The following is a 20,174-nucleotide window of genomic DNA, read 5'->3' on the forward strand; positions in this document are numbered from 1 at the left end:
TCAGCAGGGACAATGTTTCAGAACAGGCAAAGACAAAAGACAGCCTGCTGCATTCAAATGTTCCCGTCTCAGAAAGTTACCGACCCGTCTGACAGGTGACCCCTATTGATTTATCCGCCAGAGTCAATTTTTACTGGCATTTAGCGCTTGGCAGGTGTTCATTTCTGGCCCTGTGTGTGTGTTACTCCATATCGGGGCATAAATAAATCATTCAACTCTGTGTGTGTGTCCCCAGAGATAATCCCTCGTTCAATCCTAATGACCACCTTTGAGGGTAGCTACTACCTTCTCTGTGCCCTTGGAGATGGAGCGCTGTTCTACTTTGGTCTGGACCTGCAGACAGGTACGTCCTCCAACACTAACACAACCTCCCTTTGCTGGTAGACCAGGGCTTCTTCTCATGCTAAGAACCCCAAGTCCATGGCAGCTGTCAGGAAAGTTTCATTTGCAGATATCTTTTCATACAGAATTGCATAACTGTCAGCACATTATTTGGATGCAACGGTGGAGAAAGCAAAATGTGAAAATAAAGCATTCTTCATTTTTTGCTTCAGACCCTCTGGGACTTCCTGCAGTATCTCATCAGGTCCCTGAAGAAACTACTGTTAGAACTCTTCTTTTTGATTGAGTGCCTGTTGTTTGCCTACAGAAAAAGATGCAATGATGTAACCAAATGGTGTGATTTCATACAGTTTACCCTGCACCATCCACCAGCTATAGTTGGGTCCAGTGTCTGAAATCAACTTTTTGGCTCACCTGCCAAGCACTGGTAAACTAAAAAAGAAAATACCTGCCAAGGATCATTTTTACCGGCCAAAATAATGAATATTAATGATTAATACACAAAATAATGAATAAATATGGAAAATATACAGTACATGTTACCCTACCCGTTTTTAATTCTGTTTCATGTCAGAATCAGGTACTGTGTGTTAATTAAAAACTTGGTCACTGACTTTTACAATGGATCTTTTTCTCTCTTCCTCGTCTTTTTTTTCTTTTTGGTCACTTTACCCCTGATATGTGTCGCCACATGGGAGTAACGTTAAGTTTCAACAAACTTTAGGCTAGTTAACCATCCAGACAGCGGAGAAACAGAGGTTTTAGATGCTACTGCTTTGTGTAGAGCAGTGTAATAAGCAGCCAATCAGGATCCTGTTTGATACAGAGCCATTGTTTTGCCTTGATTTGATTGGCTCCACCCGGTCAGCAAGTGTACAGTGGTCAGCAGTGACAAAGTTTGAGAACAAGCAAAGACCAAAGACTATATATAACCGAGGCAGTCAAATGTTATTATCTTAAAAAGTCACTGGCCAGTGTGGCAGGTGACCTTTATTGATTTATTCACCAAGACCAATTTTCACTGGCAAATGGCGCTTGGCAAGAGGTAATTTCAGACCTGGGTTAGGTCAGTAGAGCCCTCCCTTCAAACTGGAGTTGAACTTGTGTTTGGCTCTCATCTCCCCTGCCCCAGGTGTCCTGAGTGAGCGTAAGAAGGTCACCCTCGGCACCCAGCCCACTGTGCTGAGGACCTTCCGATCCCTGTCCACTTCCAATGTCTTCGCCTGCTCTGACCGGCCCACTGTCATCTACTCCTCCAACCACAAGCTGGTGTTCTCCAATGTCAACCTCAAGGAGGTCAACTATATGTGCCCACTCAACTCTGAGGGCTATCCCGACAGGTCAGCGGCACCACTCTTCACACTTGTGCATTTTTCAGTCTGAAGCTGCAGAGGAAAATGTCGTTCTTTCATGTTTTCTTCCTTTGTGCTAAAGGAGTTCATAAACACACAAGCTTCACTGCTTCTGTTTTGATCTTTTAGCAGAGACAGTTGGCTCAGATATGTTTTCTGTTGATTACTGAAATGCATATAATGAAATTTTGTTTGGTTGCAGGGAGTTGATGTATTGTTTTTTCCCCTTCCATTAATGCGTTGTGTCTTTGACAGTCTGGCTCTAGCCAACAACAGCACTCTGACTATCGGTACCATCGACGAGATTCAGAAACTCCACATCCGCACTGTTCCCCTCTATGAGTCTCCCAGGTCAGTTCCCTTGTCAAATATTGAGTTATCATTACTAAAAAGCCTAAATAGTATAGTGTAAATCTTGGACCATACAAATTTGAAAAAAATACGTGACAGATTCAAGTTAGACTCCAAGTTAACAATTCTGCACTATAATTTGTACAAATCAACTATATGTTCTTGGTGTCCACAATGTCTTTACCTGTGTGTTTCTGCTTGGCTTTGGTTTGACCAATGTCCTCTTTGTGCATTTGTTCTGTGGATGGTTTTACATCTGTTGAATGAAATATTTTTTTTGTTTGATGTCCCCTCTTTTTTTGTACTCATATGCATAGGGCATACATCTAAATGAGAGACCGGACTCAGCTCTCGTTACATAAGTTATTGAAAGATTTATTGTTTATTGAAAACGGGAAGCAATCTATTGGGGCACCTTGTTTTGTTCACCTGTGTTCTTTCCATGTTTAACATCTCCTCCGTACCCTTTCTTTTCTCATCTCTCTTCTCACTCTCACCCTACAACCCCACCAGGCGGATCTGTTACCAGGAGGTATCCCAGTGTTTCGGGGTGCTCTCCAGCAGGGTGGAGATTCAGGATGTCAGCGGCACCACTTCTGCCGTACGCCCCAGCGCTAGCACTCAGGTAAGCTCCATGTTCTGTTTTGGTTGCTAACTGCCCAAGGGCTTGTTTGTTTTCATATCCTTATCTAACCAGGCAAGCTGAATAAGAACATATTATTTATAACATGAGACTGGGAGCTTGTCAGGACAACAGATGTCTTGTCCTGTTAGCCACCTAGCAGCTCTATTTGAGCAGTTAGGATTTTAAGTGCTGTGCTCTTGGGCATTTCAGTGGTATTTGTCATAGGTGGGGAGAGCACTTCTCCTTCAAATCCCCCTCCTAGATTTTCTCAGACAACCAGGATTTAAACCTTCAGGCTATTGTGTACCAGTCCACTGTCTGGTGTTTTTCAGAAACACCCCTATGACATGTTGGCAGTCAGTAAATGTGACAGCAAGAGAGGAAGAGCAGGCCATTTCTTTCTTTTTCAGTATTTCACCTACTCAAGCAGGACGTAGCTGTGATGAGACGGTTTGAATTAAGTTCAAATTAAATTAAGTTAAATATCATCTTCTGTTAAATCCTGCTCAACATAATCCTCTTCTCAGCTGATTTGTTGCCAAGGAATAAATAAGGACAATGAGATTTCAGCTGCCAACACAGAATAGCAGGAACCAATTTCTAAAAAGAGACCCACTTGGAGAGCAAATCAAAAAGTTCTCTCAGCCAGGTTTACTATGACAACATGTGTTGTGGCCACTCGCCTTGGCTCTGTAGCTTTCCCAGGGGGACAAGTATGCACTCCCATCTGTGGTGTATTGATTGCTGCAGCACACAACTATGTGGAGACAAAGGAGAGCCTGAGCCTCTCATACTTGATGACCATAGTTTCCAGAAAGATGTTCACCTGATTTTTATCATTGCACATCTGCCGCTACAGATGGTGCCGACAGGGCTATTGAGCTCAAACAGAAACAGAGAGATTTGTATTGCTGTCCACCCTGAGAAGGCGCTTATTAGGCTTCACTTTCTCTTTTGCCCTCTCCCATCCTATAAATCTCTGTACCTCCAGGCTCTCTCCAGCAGCGTGAGCTCCAGCAAGCTCTTCCCCAGCAGCACCTCCCCCCATGAGACCTCCTTTGGTGAGGAGGTGGAGGTCCACAGTCTCCTAGTTGTGGATCAGCACACCTTTGAAGGTGAGACAGCCGGATGTACATTTCCATTTGAGCTCACTTAGCCGGAGCTTTCATGTGGAGTGTCTGATGGTAAATACTGTGTTCAACTTGTAAAGGGAAAAAGATCATCAATAGAATCTTAACACTTATATATACGAGCCTCTTCACACATCAGTTGCTAAATTAAGTATTGCAAACTTGTTGTGCAAACTAGGAATAGATTAATTATACAGTGCCTGACCACACGGTCACACACCAATTAAAACTTAACAAAATACAAAAACAAAACTTAATAACAAAGGAAAAGAACCAAGAGATGTGTTATCCTATCAACTGACAGATGTATTGTGCTCTTAACACACTCCGGTTTCATTATGTATTTGTGTTGTGCAGAGGTGGGGACTCGAGTTACATGACTTTGACTTGAGTCATAATTTTAATTGCTTGAGACTTGAGTTGTTTCTGGTGACTTGCACTATTATATTGCAAATTATATTGCATTGAAAAGTCCTAGATATTTTGTTTTCTTTAAGATATGAAATCGATACTGGACTCTTGAGTTGTTCTGACCTGACTTGGTATTCTACATTTAGACTTGAGGACTCTAGTAAAGTTGACTTGGTCTCACCGCTGGTGTTGTGTGTCCCTCTGTTAGTTCTCCATGCCCATCAGTTCCTCCCCAGCGAGTACGCCCTCAGCATGGTGTCCTGCCGTCTGGGCAGAGACCCGTCGGTCTACTTCATCGTTGGCACCGCCATGGTTTACCCGGAGGAGGCGGAGCCCAAGCAGGGACGCATCATCGTCTTCCACTACACTGACGGTTCGTAGCCAGGCTGTTCTTAATCTGTCCCTCTCTTGTACACACACGCACACTATCTCTGTCTTGTTTCTCAACCCCCCATCCAGTTTCTCTTTTTTTCATCTGCCTCATTTTGCCTTGCTCTCTTTATCCTTCACTCTCTCTTTCATTTTGTCTTTCTTCTCTCCTGTTTCCTCACTCACGGACACTTTGTCCTACCATGCCCCTGTTCCCCACCTCACTTAATCATTTTCTTATCATTTCTTATCTTGTGTTCTTTCCTTGGCTCACCAGGCTTTACCCATTCCCCTTCTTTCCTTTCATACTCTGTCCTTCTCAAGGTGTATCGCTCGCATTTAACTCCTCCTTTTGCTTTTCATTCTAAACCTGTCCTTCTTTTTGTCCTGATTGCCTCCCTACTCTCTTTCACTCTTTTTTTTTTTTTCCCTCTCCTTCCCGCATCTGTGTGTCTCTCCCTTGTCAAGCAGTACACCATTCTCCACCTCACTCTAACAAGATCTTGTAGTTGCTAGTTTAGGTTGACATTGAGCATGTAACACTTTGAATGCTAACTGAACAGTGACTGACAGACATTTCGCTCTTTTCTGCAGGGAAGCTACAGACAGTGGCTGAGAAGGAGGTGAAGGGAGCTGTCTATTCTATGGTGGAGTTCAATGGCAAACTGCTGGCCAGCATCAATAGCACAGTGAGTGGCAGCTTGATGTTGTTGCTCAGTTTTCTGACATAAACCTGACTATTTCTAACATGAGCTAGCTGTACTGCAATATGTTCATGTGCCATATGTTTGTAGACTTGAAGAAAATAATTGCAGCCTCGACATTGAATCTGCATCTAGGTACGCAAATTAAGTTAACAAGTATAGATTTTATTTTATATTAGGGCTGAAAGACATTAACAAAAAATCTAATTGCGATTATTTGACAGAATATCGCAATTGCAATTTAAACTGCAATGTTTTTCTTGTTATACATTTTTAGAACTTTACAATTTAAAGAAAAGTGATTCTGCTAAAAAAAAATATAGATGTCAATGTGCAGGATTTACTGAGTTTGAGTATGATGAAAGGTTTTCACCAATGTAGTACTTGATTCATGGACCAAAAATTACCTGCAGTTCTAAAACACCTTGTTTAGAAATCCAGTGAACAATGAACACCGCTCTCTCTTAAGCAATTAATTGCAGCCTCTGCAATTTGGAAATTGCAGATGTTCATTTTGTGATTTTGATTTATTTATTTATTTTTTTCAATTAATTGTTCAGCTCTATTTTATATTATCCAGGAAAGTTTGACTGACCAGACTGGCTTTTTTCTCTGCAACTCTCTGCTTCACACTCACAGTTAAAAACATTCACACCTGGAAGTAGTCCAGTACAATTCAAGTCTTTTCTGTTGTCCACTGGGAAGGTGCTGATGAAGTGCTTTGCTCAAGTCCACCTCGATAGTTGTTCCCACACCAAGATTTACCATATGGTCCAGGGATTTCAAACCAGCAAACTTCCAGTCACAATCCTGCATCTGTAACCCTTAGGCTACTACTGCCCAAATGCCAATAAAATTGTCAATTGTAACATGATTGCGCTCCCACTGGAGATTGAAGCAACTTACTAACTGTCTTCTAGTCTCCTGTATACAGTTTCTCTATTGGAGGAGATCACTTAACCCCTGACCCTGCTCATTTAGCCAAACTCCATACTCCACCACCTACAGTGTGAGAGGCATTTCACGCTAAGGCCTGTCTGTCTGGATGGGGTTAGTTTTACAGGAGGAGGTCAGATGATGTAATTTTCACTGGTATAGATGGTCAGTTTAGTCCTTTGCAAAGTGATGTTTTTGATCTTACCACATGACACGCTTCACTGTTTCTCCGCTAATTGGAAAAATATTTTGTGCGGCCATTTAAAAAAAAAAAAAACTAAATTTTTGACTGTATACTCACCAGCAAGCCAACCTCCGTGTGAGTTGTGTGTTTTGACTTTTCTTGCTTTGTTGACTGGTGACAGTGAAAGTAGTGTGTGATCTATTTCTGAAAATGAAGCGCTCCTCAGTAATTTTGAAGGGTAATTTTGGAATAGATTTATCCCATATGGATTGCTCATTGAAATCGCTGACGTGCAGTATAAAGGAATATTTTCCCCTGCTGTCCCGTAATGCTAATCTCATCCAGACAGAGCTATAGATGGATTAAAAGGATAAAAGACCAGAAAGACAACCTTATAATAAGATATCAAGAGTCTGGTAATATCCATGGGTTGCAGACTTCATCAGAAGTCATCACACAGTGAGAATGCCTTATCACCTACTAAAAATGATTTATCATTATATAAATCTGTTTCAGTACTTTTGAGCAGCCTGAATAGGAGAAGCATTACAATCCAGCAGCTCTTTAAAGGAAAAATCATTAAAAAAAAACCCTAAAACCCTAAAACACTTGAACACTGTTTAAAAAAAAAAAAAGAGCTATTGGCAATGTACTTTGCATTTCTGGGCCCATTTTATTTTTTTTGGTGGTGTATTTTCCTTTGTCGCACAGATAACTGGCAAGATATAAACAACATTATGTCATGTTTTGATATTCCCAGTGCAGCTACAATGGAGTTTGATAGCAGAAAAGGTTTCAGCTGTCTAAAACATCAACAGCAAATGTCAGGTTTTAGTGTCAGTCCCTCAGAATCAAAGAGCGAGGGCTTCTTTGTAGACCCGTCATTTTACACCAACGTTCGACAATCACATCATAGAAGAGCCAGAGATACCAGAGATTGCTCTCTCCACCTACATGTATATAGCAGAACTCCATTTTTTATAGAAGTTGTTGAGTCATTCTAGGAAATGTAGGAAATCACTACATATATTAGAATTAGACAAGGCAGCTTGAGGGAAATTGTGTACACCAAGAAAGTAAATTGCAACCCATAATAATCACAAAATAACTCCGGGAATGCATTGAGCATCACAGATAGATGATTTTTAACAGTGTAACGGCCAAGCTACACTGGAGCTATCGGGCGTCAGCCATCAAGTGAATGCTTCCTTTAAAGTCAGCTGCTGCACTGGCTGCTTTGCATCCGATGGCAGCAACCAGAGAGCATCCAGATTCACTTAGATCTAATTCCTGATGAATGACACTAGAAAAATGAACAACGCGACATCAACACATTGTTTCCAGTGACTTACTATAGAATTCTTTAGCATATAGCTACATGTAAATTTTAAGAAATGTTTAAATACAAATACGTCTAGTATGTTCAGTAATTAAAAAAAACAAACAAATAAATAAAAAAAGTGCTGTCTTACAGTTATAGGCAACTGCCAGAGAGTGAAAAGATGGCAAATGTCAATAGTAAGAAATATTCTCAGCAGTTCTCAGAGCCCAGAGTCTGAGGGGTCCTCAGCAAAATCAGTCAGCCTACAGCTTAATTTCTTCTTTCATTCTATGGGGATTAGGTTTCACTGTTTGGGACCCCCAGGTTTCACTGTAGCCTGCATTGTATTAGATACCTCTGATCCATTGGCTTGACACTATAAATAGAATATAAAAAATAAATCTCAAATGCAGCTAAGGTAGGTTATCCATCTTATTTGTAGCCTATCTTTATTATAGCCTTGCTAAAGTCGCAGGTCAACATCTGGCAAGCGATGCTTTGTGGCAAAGTTTAGCCAGCTAAAGCCAGCTAAATGTTATTTAACCTGTTGCCCAGATTATGATGATTTACATAGAATGCATTAAATGTTGCTTGCACCCAATTGGCCGGGAATAACGAGTCAAATTAGGGCAGTGGAAAATCCTAAAGATATTGAATCGGCAGCTCAGTGTGTAGCAGGTAGAGTGTCACAGCAGCGCGGCGCTTATGGCAACATGACACACTCCCTCTGGAGCAGCTTCTCTATCCAAAGTGATGGCAATATGGAACCAAAATGTCAACCAGGTCTTCATATACTGATGGAGCTCATTGTAGATCCTCTACCAGGGCAGATTGTGCCGCAGATTGTGCGGCAAACTGTTCCTCACCATGCCTGTCGGTTCCAGGTCCGCCTGTACGAGTGGACGGCCGAGAAGGAGCTGAGGACCGAGTGTAACCACTACAACAATATCATGGCCCTCTACCTGAAGACCAAAGGAGATTTTATCTTGGTGGGAGACCTGATGCGGTCCGTCCTGCTGCTGGCATACAAACCCATGGAGGGCAACTTCGAAGAGGTAAGATGGGACGCCGAAGAGGATTTGGAGAAAATAACCAAGCATGAACTGAAAATGGCAAACAGTTTGTGGAGTGGTTAGTGGTTTTGCTGTACCAATAGATAAAAGGCAGTTCAGGGGTCTTGCTTTCAGCCAAGGCCATTGGTTTTGAAAATAGATGATTTTCTCACACTTCAAAATAATATTTAGTTTTTGTAGAAAACTCTTGAGCTGTATACACAATATTTAGTTTGTGTCTGTACATCCACATCTGCATGTTGTAGCTTGTCTTTACTGTCTAAATGTAGCGCTGGGTTTTGTGTTTGTTTTTTGTGTTTTTTATGACGTTTTTTAGTCTATGTATACCTTCAAAACAATGTTATAGGCATACACATCAAACTTAGGTGCCGAGTTGAGTAGACATCAAAGGATAGAAGCAGTAGAACACACTATTGCACAGATGGCAACGTTTTTCACTGAAAGATTAAAAGGACAACGTTTCAGCCCCAACCGTGTTCTCCGTCTTCTGCCCTATATATACCTCCCAGCCTTTTGATGCGCAGTGTCCATATTGATTTTAGAGAGAGAGAGGATAGATGAAGAGATTTGACCATGAGTCACACGCACCACAGAAGGCATGCTGTCTCCACTCAATGCAACAAGTGAGAGATCAAAGCACTAGAAATATTCAGAACTGGAAAATACATTGGACTGCCTGAGAATTTTGGATTGAAGAAGGAATTTTTGACATTTCGCAACCAGAAACCGTGTCCCTAGAATTCAAATCACCATGTCTTACTTGCGGATGTTTTTGAAATTATGAAAATGAGTACTGTAACTACATTTTGGAATGCAGTGCTGCATTTTGAAATCCTTAATTACTTGCATAATCGTAAAGAATTCAGAATTGTTGAATGGCGTGCAAAAAGCACTATACCACTTTTTGCACAACTGATACTACACTGATTTGTGCTCAGCAGAATATGTCCTACTGGAAACACATACTGCAATTTCTGTACTAGAAAACAAGGTTTTCTAATACAATTATTGAATTTTAAACGACTTTTAGTGTTTTTCTATGTTTACTTTGTCGTTTATGTTTTCCTTTTTTGGCCATGGTTTTATGTTTGATTTGAAATCACAACCAGTTAACCAGTCAACCAGCTGCTTGCCACTTATGCTTTAAATAAGTCTCTGAAGTGAGTTGATGTGGTGTATATACTAACTTTCAACTTAAAACTAAGAACAAAAATGAATAAATATGGGGCAAGATGTCAGTGGAATTGGTAACAAGGTGCTCAGAACAAAAAGAAAGGACAGTAAACAGCATTAAGGCATTCAAGCAAAGACCACTCAATATAATGTGGTTAATAGTTTATTTTGGTGCGTTGAAAATCTGTTAGAGAGGCATGTTTGTTTTAGTGGGAGGCCCTGGGGCGTCTGGAGAACATATGGCTGGTGAGACAGTCATTTGAACAGGTTGTATTTTGTAACATGGAGGCATATGCTGTGTGCTAGTGGTTTATTTCAGAGATTTAAGATGAATCTCACATTACAGTGTGATAATATTTTGTATGGACAGTTAGTCTTTCAGTTATAGTAAAGTCTTTTTGTTTTTTTCTTAAAGGATGCTTGAAAAGTCAACCTTTGGATTTTGCATATTGACTCCATCTTTGAATTTCAGTCAGCACTTCTCTGCTCATAGATAATGCAGTGTTTACTTGGAGACAAGAAGCATCCTTGCATTGGCCCAGTACTAAATTGTTCTTTACTATTTCACCCAGAACATCTATTATGTATTTATTTTGGTCAGATCGCACGTGACTTCAATCCCAACTGGATGAGCGCTGTGGAGATCCTGGACGACGACAACTTCCTGGGGGCAGAGAATGCTTTCAACCTGTTTGTCTGCCAGAAGGACAGGTGAGGAGCTGAGCAGAGATAAGCTGCAGGGTCTTCAGTATGTCTGGGGACCAGGGATGGGACAACCAGTATTACTACAGATCACAGTAAAAAACAATAACAATTATGGCACCGCCACTGATATTAATTAACGTGACCACCGCCACTCTCGTCTGTCATCATCGATGTTTTATTTCCCACGAAAGGGGGAGCGCTCTAACAAATCGTTATATTCATGTTGCTGACTGAGTTAACGTGAATGCAGGTTGAGTGCAGTGAATGAATGAATGTGAATGCAGCTCTTTATTTGAGATGCATTTGACTTATTTTATATGCTGTGATTTGGATTTCTATTTGTGTTGTTCAGAACAATACTTAACATTTTCTATAAGCTAAACCAGCAGTTTATAATTTTGTTTTTTTTAAAAAAGGTCAAATGTCTTGTGATTGATACATTTGTTTTTGAGTAACTGAAGCGTATTACAGTAATGTTTTTAAAATTTTCATCTTTTTAATAATTATAAAGATAATATCATGTATCAAGTTTTTGGTCAAGATAATCATACTATGAAAATTTCATATCAGCCCAGGCCTACTAGGGACCTCCACACTCCTTTAACGGACCCCACCCACAAAAAATAGGATTTCCATCCTTATTTTACATATAAGCAGGGCCTAGCACAGTGGCATTTCATTGCACATGAATTTCATACTTTCCATGATCGTTATGGCTGCTTCTCAATAGGCAGTAATTCAGTCTGTGTGACAGTAAGTGGCCAAATGACCTCCAACCTTTTTCAACAGAATCAACTTTTTGTCATCGATGGGTCCTTGTTTCCACACTTGAGTCCCATGATGCTTTTTAGCAGTGGTGGAAAGAGTACTAGAAAGTCCTACTCCAGTAGAAGTACTGTTACTTGGATGATATTTCACTTAAGTATAAGTAAATGTACAACTGTAAGTAAAAGTAAAAAATTAGCTCATTTAAAATGTGCTCAGAGTAAAAGTTAGTTACTTTTTAGAAAAGAGAACATTGTTAACCGTGATCTTTTGCATGCAATTCTGAAAGGACGAAAGTACAGAGTTCAAACTAGATTCTTTTAATTTGGAAATTTCAAAATAAAGTGCACAAGCAAAGTAAAACCAGGTTACTCTTCTCTTCTTTGCTGACTGACCGTTCGTTGCAAATGGCTCCACAATTTGTCAGTTTACGATTGCCTAGTTTCTGATGCTTATGAAGAGCCACAAAGTTTGTTCTCTATGAATGTGATTTAAAATGTAGTGAAGTATAATATTTAATTAGTGACTTTAAAAAATACAAGTGCACAAAAAAGCTACTCAATTTCAGTAACGTGAGTAAATGTAATTAGTTACTTCACCCTTGCTTTTTAGAGCAGCAGCAATGATGGCCAATGCAAAAAATGTCAACACAAGTGCTATATATATATCTACATATATATATATATATATATATATACATATGACGTTTATTCGTAGTAGTAGTATTATAGATGTGTAAATCTAAATAAATTAAATCTTTTGGAAATTAGTCTGACATAATTTTACTGCATTGCTCACTTCAGTCGTTTCAGTGTTAGATAAGTGTTGATTTCAGGGAAAGGAAATGTTTGTGTTACAATCATGCCACCACTTGTTATCTACCTAATGCATCAGGTCTCACCACTCAATGCTTTTGACCTTTATTTTTGTCTCATCTCTCTCGCTCTCTGCACCGTTTCTCACCCTTTTATCCATTATCTCTCTATCATTCTCTGACCTTTTCAAATGTTTGATATCTCCACCCCTCTTGTTTTCTTTTGCCTAATCTATCTCTCTTGTCCCCTCTAATTTCTTTCTTTTACCTTCTACATCTGTTTTTTGTTTCTCTCTCCTGATCTTTCTCTTGGCACCCTCATTTTCTTTTTCTCTTGTTTCTATTTGCCTTTCTCTCCACCCCTCTCTCTCTCCCTGCGGTCCGTCCAGTGCGGCCACCACAGATGAGGAGCGGCAGCACCTCCAGGAGGTCGGCGTCTTCCACCTCGGGGAGTTTGTCAACGTCTTCTCCCACGGGTCGCTGGTGCTGCAGAATCTGGGCGAGAGCTCCACGCCCACCCAGGGCTCCGTGCTCTTCGGCACTGTGAACGGCATGATCGGTAAGCACAAGGACAGACACAGACAGGCGTTCACACACAGAGATACATCATCAGGGTGTCCCGGTGGATCAGTGGGGGTCCCCCTGGGGGTCGGGATCCCCCAGGGGGTTGCAACATAATTTTAATGGGTCACAAGATGATTTATGGGATAGGAGAAAAGCATATTTCTACTATATAAATTTATTATCATGTCCATTTTTTCTTATTTTTGCTTTTTTACTTCTGAAATACTGAATAGTTTTCAGCCTCTCAGCCTCTGATAATGCATCAAATGAAACAAGGGAGAATCATTCTCTGCACACTTGTGATAGGGGTCGTGGGTAGGCATCAAAGGTCAAGAACCACTGGTCCAAGGCGTGTACCATGTAACCGCATTGTCCTGGGTTTGAATCCGGCCCAGTACCTTTGTCACATGTCATCTCCCTCTCTCTTCCCCCTTTCCTGTCTCCCTCAATTCTACTGTCCAATATACCAGAGATGCCATAAAAATAATCTAAAAAAAGAAAAATACATCGTCACTGTCTGGTGAAAATCTCCAAGATGTCAACTCTTCAGGAACTAAGAAAAACTGCCTTTTTCAGCTTGGCTGCCATGCATTTTTTAGTTTATCCAGTGCGTTTTGAAAGGATTTCATAAGATCAAGGGTGTTAGAATTTTTTTCAACCCATAGAGGAGCGTGGAATCCTTCAACTGAAGTTAAAACATGAAAATCGCCAAGATTAGAGTTGGGAGGTTTTCATACGACAGCAGCGACATACTTCTTTTGTGGTAATATGGCATATCAGCACCTCTCTGAAGTAAACACTCTTGCTTTGTGGTGTTGCTCACCGCTCGACACAGTCTTTCACCGGATTTATATGCTGCATCTGAAAAGAAGTCGAGTTATAATTTGAATGCCTTGTTCTTATATATGGAGTCTACCACGCATCTGCTCCCCTACTGAGCTGCTTCCTGATGTGCTGGAGGTAGTGAAAATATCCAGTTGTGACATCCGACTTGGAAGCACTCCAGGAAGCACGAAAAAAGATGTTATATCATTTCAGCAAATACAGGAATGTTGGCATGCATATTAGGAATAATTCCAAATTCAGGACGCATTTGCAGAATTAACAAACACTGAGTGTAATTTCCATCTTTAATTTACTGATAAACACTTGAACAGTTGCCACCAGTTGTCAGTCTGAAGACTGTCTGATGAATAGTGCAGAGACCATTTTCTCTTCCACTGCGTTTGTCCATTAATCTGCTGACTGCAATATGGATGACGACCTCAGTCCAATTAGGAAGAATCACAAACTTCTATCAAAAGCATTCATTTGGAAGCGACTTGTCCCTTTCAGAGAGGTGCAGGTGAGAAATAATAGTTTTACACCCCATTACTCAGATTTAAACTAGGCAGTAATGACGAGAAAGATGAAAAACAAGGAAGCAAAGATCATTTGGACTCAGCCTTAATTTCCCTCTTGCGCTCCCACAGCACCAAACACACAGCACATTATTTCACCCCAGCACCTTTTGCAGTTCTTTCAAAACTCCCCAAGGAAAGTTTAACAGGAAATGAGAACCCCAATTCTACGTTCTAGTAAGCACTTTCCACAGCGGCCGGTGAGTCCAAATGGGCCGCACTGCGTAATGAAGAAAAATACGGCTGCCATCCTTATCGCTCCTCAAGATGGTGTGATATATTAGATGTTTTTGTGAGGAAACTGCACCACACACAACAATTTTAAGCCAAATATCACCAAGTGGCCGACTTCTCAGGGACTTGTTTTGGTCTGCTGTAATCCGGAAATTACAATGTCTTGAATCTATCTTCATGAAACTTGCAGACACCCTTTGATTGAATATTCGAACAAATGTATTTTTCTTTATGCACGGGCATGCATTCCCCCTGTTACTTTTCAACATAGGCAGTTTTGACTGATCCTTCTCACAGAGTGCAAACTGGGGAAGATGAGAGCGAGAAAGAGAGAGAGGGAGAGATGGGATGAGCAAGTGGTCGATCGTGGCTTTATTGTGACAGTCTCAGCAATTTATCTGGCGGTTAAAGCAAGACACTGCCCTCCAAACTGCTCCTGGCAGTTTGTCCCTGCGCTCTCACCCTGTGTCTCTCACAGGGATTTTCAGAGAAACAAGTCTGCACTGTGCATAACCCTTTGTTCACAAGTTTGTCCATTGTTTCTTCGTACTGTCATCCTTGACGCAGGTTCTTTCCCCAGAGATTCAGAGTACAGTGTTTCCCACAGAATTCAAATGTATTTGTGGTGGTAGGTGGGTTGGCAGGGGTGGGGAGGGGTGGGGGGGGTTAGGGTTAGTGCCTTTTTATTCTTGTATTCTCTTATATTGTCAATATATAGGCTAATATCAATAAAGGATCCCATTACCTGGATGGCTGAAAAATGATCTAATGTACTCCATTTTAAATAGTTCCATTTGTCAAACAAATAACTAACCTGTATATATCTAAAGTACTTTTTGTCAAAGATAACATAACTTAAAAATATAAACAGTGCTATACTGTTCTGTTTGTTGCTTGCTTTTGTCTACAAGGTGAAGAATAGAAATGAGGCCCCTTTTACAGAGAAATCTGCTTTTCTGTCCCTCTGCCCTGCTACATCTCTCTGCTGTCAGTCTCACCTGTATCTTTACATCGTTAAATTACTAGCCTTTGACATTATTATCTACTCTGTTTTACTGCTCAGCAGCTCCTCTGGTTCAGACTGTCCTGCTCCTCCTCAGGACCAGTCCTTTTCCTTCTTTGAAAAAATGTTTCAATATTAATCTGTATTGAGGGAGCAAACATTCAGAGTCAGAGTTAAAAAGTTAATATTAACGTTATCAGTCCACTCCGTGGATACTGACTAGCAGCTAGGCTATACAGCGTGCTAATCTCGGAAACTCAGCTGTATTCCGAGTAACGTTAACTGTTAGCTCTTCTTTTCGGGAATTCAGTCGGCCGTCTTTTTGGCATGGAAAAAAAATCTCCCTCACGTGTGTGCAGTGGGAGGCGAACAGATGGGTCCGGTGAGTGAGCGAGAGAGAGAGAGAGACAGAGACCGAGCAACAGAGAGAGAGAGGGGGAGCAACAGAGAGAGCGAGCGAGAGACAGAGAAAGAGAGAGAGCGAGAGAGAGAGATCATGTGGAGTAATTAGGGGCTGAGCGAATCAATGCGCTACACACAGTTCTACGATTAAATAGTGAAAGTTTTCTATGTGTGGGAAACTCTGGAGGGGGAGAGCGAGGGGAGATTGTCCACTAGTTAATCGATCACGGATGGCGTCGTTCTCTCGGACGGATAAAATTTTTTTAAAATGGCTCGCCAAATATACTTTGGCGGCCGTTAATATACCTGGGCGGCCCGCCCAAGTAAAGCCTATGTGTGGGAAACACTGGAGTAATGCACTCGCTCTCACACAATTTCAGCAGGGAGGAGAGTCTGCTACTCCCCCTAAGCAAGTTGACTGAAATTTAGCAGGAAAATGCTTTCAAAATAAAGCAGATACATGTTGGAGTGGAAATTGCTGTTGAAATATTGAAGTATTGAAACCATATACCTCCAACATCATCACAGCCTACCAATATGAAACTTGCATTATGAAGATGGCAAAACTAATTCTCTTTTAACTTGTTTATTGTTGAGAGATTTTAAGTTATGTTATGAAACCAGTCCTAAAATCTCCTCCCTCCTTACTGCCAGAGCAAAAGTTAGAAAAGTCCAACCTATTCGACATGTATTGCCCAGCGCAGACGACAGCCACAGCGGGGTGCAAATCTGTCGCTGTCTGCAAATGATCCTCCGCCGGAATAAATGACTTCTGGCCTCCAAAAACCAGACAACACACCAGGATTGCTCTAAAATTCCCTTTAAAGAGATTTGTTGTTGACCGATGTCTCTGTGTGTTTGTGTGTTTGTGCGTCAGGCCTGGTGACTTCCCTGTCCGAGGGCTGGTACAGCCTCCTCCTGGACCTGCAGAACCGCCTCAACAAGGTCATCAAGAGTGTGGGCAAGATCGAGCACAGCTTATATCCTTCTTATGCATGCTCACCACCTGTCAGGCAGAGGGAGAAAGCCTCGGCAGCCAGGTGTGGTTGTCATGTAGGCGGTAAACCTGGAGAGTAAAGTGGCGGAACAGCGATGGTTGCTAAAACCAGCTTCGACGGTGTGTGACAGACACTTTGTTGCACCATCTCATGCATGAAATGGCTTGTGTGAGATTGCTGTGCCGCACAGTGGCATGTTGTAATTTAAAATACAGGCCAGCACTAAGTGCTTATCAGACAAATCAAAGAACTCTGAAATTGAAGAGCTGATGTTTTGTGGTTGAGTTGGTTCAGAAACTTTTGTTATAGATGTTGTGAGTTCTTTTGAGTAGCCAGTATTTTGTTCATGAATAATTTTAATCTTTTAATCTTTAATTAATCTTTATTCTTCTAATTTTAATCTGATTTAGATCTGATAAATTGCAGTCCAGATAAATTGGAGGGGTGGTGTGTTTAAGTTCCCATATTATTTAGTTTTCATGACTCTGTTTTCAAAAATACCATGACTCAGGATAAGGCTAATGTTCTTCATATTTTGTGAATGAATTTATTGATTTAGTTAAATTGAATGAATTTGAAGTCTGAGTCCCCACAAGCAGAACAGTCACAATACTGGACTCTGATTGGCCGACAACAGCAGCTCTTCTAATTTAAATGAGGTAAATACAGACTTTCCAGTTCAAATGCTACAAACTGGCCTGAATGGATGAATTTCAGTAATTCTATAGTGAGGGCAGCCAACCAGGAGTTTGTGGGAAAGGGCCTGTAAAAAAAGCAGGGATTTTAGAAAATGCAACAGCTTAAACTTTGACCACTCAAACAAAATCAAATTTTAACAGTGTCTTCATTTAACATTTCATAACTTCATTTTCCCCAAACGTGAAAACATTGACTTTTTCTCCCAAGTCTCCATATGTTACGAAGTTATGCCCACTGCCTGTTTTTGCAAACATTAGTCATTGTATTGTTTGACTTCCCACACAAGTAGTTGTTCACCGCGCCTGAGGTGAAATACGTGTTTGTGCATTTAGAATATGATCCTCTTGCCAAAAGGCCTCAGGCCAAGCAGCTGCAGCCTCTTATCGATCTTCCTTGACTCCGCGGCACCTGGAGGTCTTTCCACACTGAGCGCAAGACAGAGCAGGCCACCGGCTTCATCGACGGTGACCTGATCGAGAGCTTCTTGGATCTAGGCCGGGCCAAGATGCAGGAAGTAGTCAGTACTCTACAGGTAGGAGCACACACGCTTATATGTTGAGCTCTATGAAATATCTTCATATTTTTACCAAATGTGGTTCTTTTTGTCAGACCGGGCAACTATTATTCTGTCAAATGTGAGATCTCTGGTGATATTTCGGACACCACTGGTCTGATTTTCACAAAACTTGGAGGGACGATGCTTCTTTACACTGTGTCCCAGAGTTTATATACTGACACTGATTGGCCAAATAGGGGCTTAACTCAAACATGATATCTCAGACACCACTGATGTGATTTTGACAAATCTTGGAGGGATGGCATAGTTCGTGTTCTGGCACTTACACTGATTGGCCTTAAGGGGATGCTGTAATTAGAGGTGAAAATCTCAAACTTTGAAAGGTCGTTAACTGCTACACCTCTGCTGTGATTTTGATGAAAATTGGAGGAATGATGCATCTTGTTAGTGATTGGCCCAAGGGCTGCCGGCATCATTTGTGGGGGACGACATGCCTGTAATCACTATTTGGGTATTTTTTAATCAAGTATTTGAACATAGTATGTTTCATGGCTTAAAGGTCGCAATATAATTATTTGTGATCTTGATCTTCAATCTTATCATCTAGATAGCCCTAAACCCTAACACTGCAAAAAATACATTGCATCTCCTCTAAGTACAGCAGAACATAACAAAAGAGACTAAATTATAGTTTACTTTTTAAGTTTAGTTAATTTACATAATGATAAAACATAAAGCAAAGTGATTTTCAAAAAGTGATAAAATCTAATAATTTAATAACAACGTAGAAAAAAGAGATGCAGTCAATCTGCAGGCAAGATAAAAAGAAAAACACCAAATGAGTTAAAGCGACAAGCGAAGACAACAATAACAGAATCTAAATGGCAGTAGAAATGTCATGGTGGAAAATGGCAGAACAACAATGAAAAAATTGGTAAAATGCTCCAGAAATGTGTAATACATACAGATGACTCCCTCCATTTGCATGTAACTATTGCGTTTGCTTACCAATGCACAGACTCAGATGCCTCTAGAGCATGAGTGGCACTTGTTCCAGTAATGGAGGCTCAACGTTTGCGTCACTGTGCGTTTTCAGATAGACGACGGCAGCGGCATGAAGCGCGAGGCCACAGTGGACGAGGTCATCAAGATTGTGGAGGAGCTGACCAGGATCCACTAGCTCCGCCCCTCATCCGGACCCCAGCTGAGTCAGGAGGAGGGTCCAGGGGAGGAGGAGGAGGGAGGAGGAGGGAGGAGGGATGATGGGAAAGGGGGCGGGGAAGGGAAGGGTTTTGGTCTGGGGCTTTGTAAATACTTATAAATAAACAGTGTGTGCATGTTCGTCCTTCAGACTTCAATGATTTGTCACCCGTTCAGACCCTGAAGGTGCTACATACTGGGTGTAGTGTTCTTCAATTAGACAAGACTCTCTAGATGAGGTGCGTAGCATCCTGTTGGACAACAAAAAGACCAAAGTAAAGACATTGGTCTGTGTGTGTGTGTGCGTGCGTGTGTGTGCGTGCGTGCGTGCGCGTGTGTGTAAAAGTGTGCGTGCATGCTTGCGTCTGTGTGGAATAACGTGTGACTATATCATAGGAAAAACCCAGAGGTTTTTCCCCCAGCAGAAAAACACTGGGTCGTTTGTGGCTAAATACAAAGGCACTGAGTTTTAGTGGCAGGTTTAGGAGATGCTCTACACCCCATGGCTGTGATCACTGTTGTCGGACACAAGTTGATTATTGGACTTGGCAGAGATACACTTTCTAAGTAAGTTTATTATTGAAGTCTGGAGTAAACAAGCTGTATGAGAAACGACATGAGGAAAATGATAGATTTGTAGCTATTTTGTCTTTGTGATGTTTTCTCCATGTTTCTTTTAATAAAGTTTGCTTTAGTACTGTCTACACCTGTGTCTCTCAGTGTTTGTCTTCCATTCAAACTTTTTCTTACTCAAAACGAGGCCAACTTTATTTTGGATATTGTGCAATTTTACAGTTAAATTGCCTCCGGTATTTTAAATATTAAACTTGGGAATAGAACTTGCCAACTTAAAATTGCAGCCCAGTGTTTCCATACTGTTATTACCCATATAATAGATTCTC

The 20,174-nt window shown here is 41.1% G+C and overlaps 1 protein-coding gene across 1 annotated transcript in view; it reads left to right on the forward strand.

The window, feature by feature from the left end:
• ddb1 (damage-specific DNA binding protein 1) overlaps window positions 1–19,304 on the forward strand; it is a 38,963-nt gene extending 19,659 nt beyond the window's left edge. Inside the window, exons 15-27 of the mRNA XM_071534270.1 lie at window positions 236–343; window positions 1,475–1,682; window positions 1,950–2,045; window positions 2,559–2,670; window positions 3,662–3,785; window positions 4,420–4,584; window positions 5,175–5,269; window positions 8,610–8,780; window positions 10,573–10,682; window positions 12,645–12,814; window positions 16,736–16,838; window positions 17,964–18,087; window positions 19,169–19,304. Of these exons, the coding sequence (XP_071390371.1) occupies window positions 236–343; window positions 1,475–1,682; window positions 1,950–2,045; window positions 2,559–2,670; window positions 3,662–3,785; window positions 4,420–4,584; window positions 5,175–5,269; window positions 8,610–8,780; window positions 10,573–10,682; window positions 12,645–12,814; window positions 16,736–16,838; window positions 17,964–18,087; window positions 19,169–19,252 (1,670 nt within the window). The 3' untranslated portion in view covers window positions 19,253–19,304. The remainder of the gene's footprint in view (window positions 1–235; window positions 344–1,474; window positions 1,683–1,949; window positions 2,046–2,558; window positions 2,671–3,661; window positions 3,786–4,419; window positions 4,585–5,174; window positions 5,270–8,609; window positions 8,781–10,572; window positions 10,683–12,644; window positions 12,815–16,735; window positions 16,839–17,963; window positions 18,088–19,168) is intronic.
• Window positions 19,305–20,174: the final 870 nt, after the last annotated feature.

Source organism: Centroberyx affinis, unplaced genomic scaffold, assembly GCF_046629955.1.
Source record: "Centroberyx affinis isolate AG114_WGS23_722 - 3 ecotype Tasmania unplaced genomic scaffold, CSIRO-AGI_Caff_v1 ptg002510l_1, whole genome shotgun sequence".
Taxonomy (NCBI): Eukaryota; Metazoa; Chordata; class Actinopteri; order Beryciformes; family Berycidae; genus Centroberyx; species Centroberyx affinis.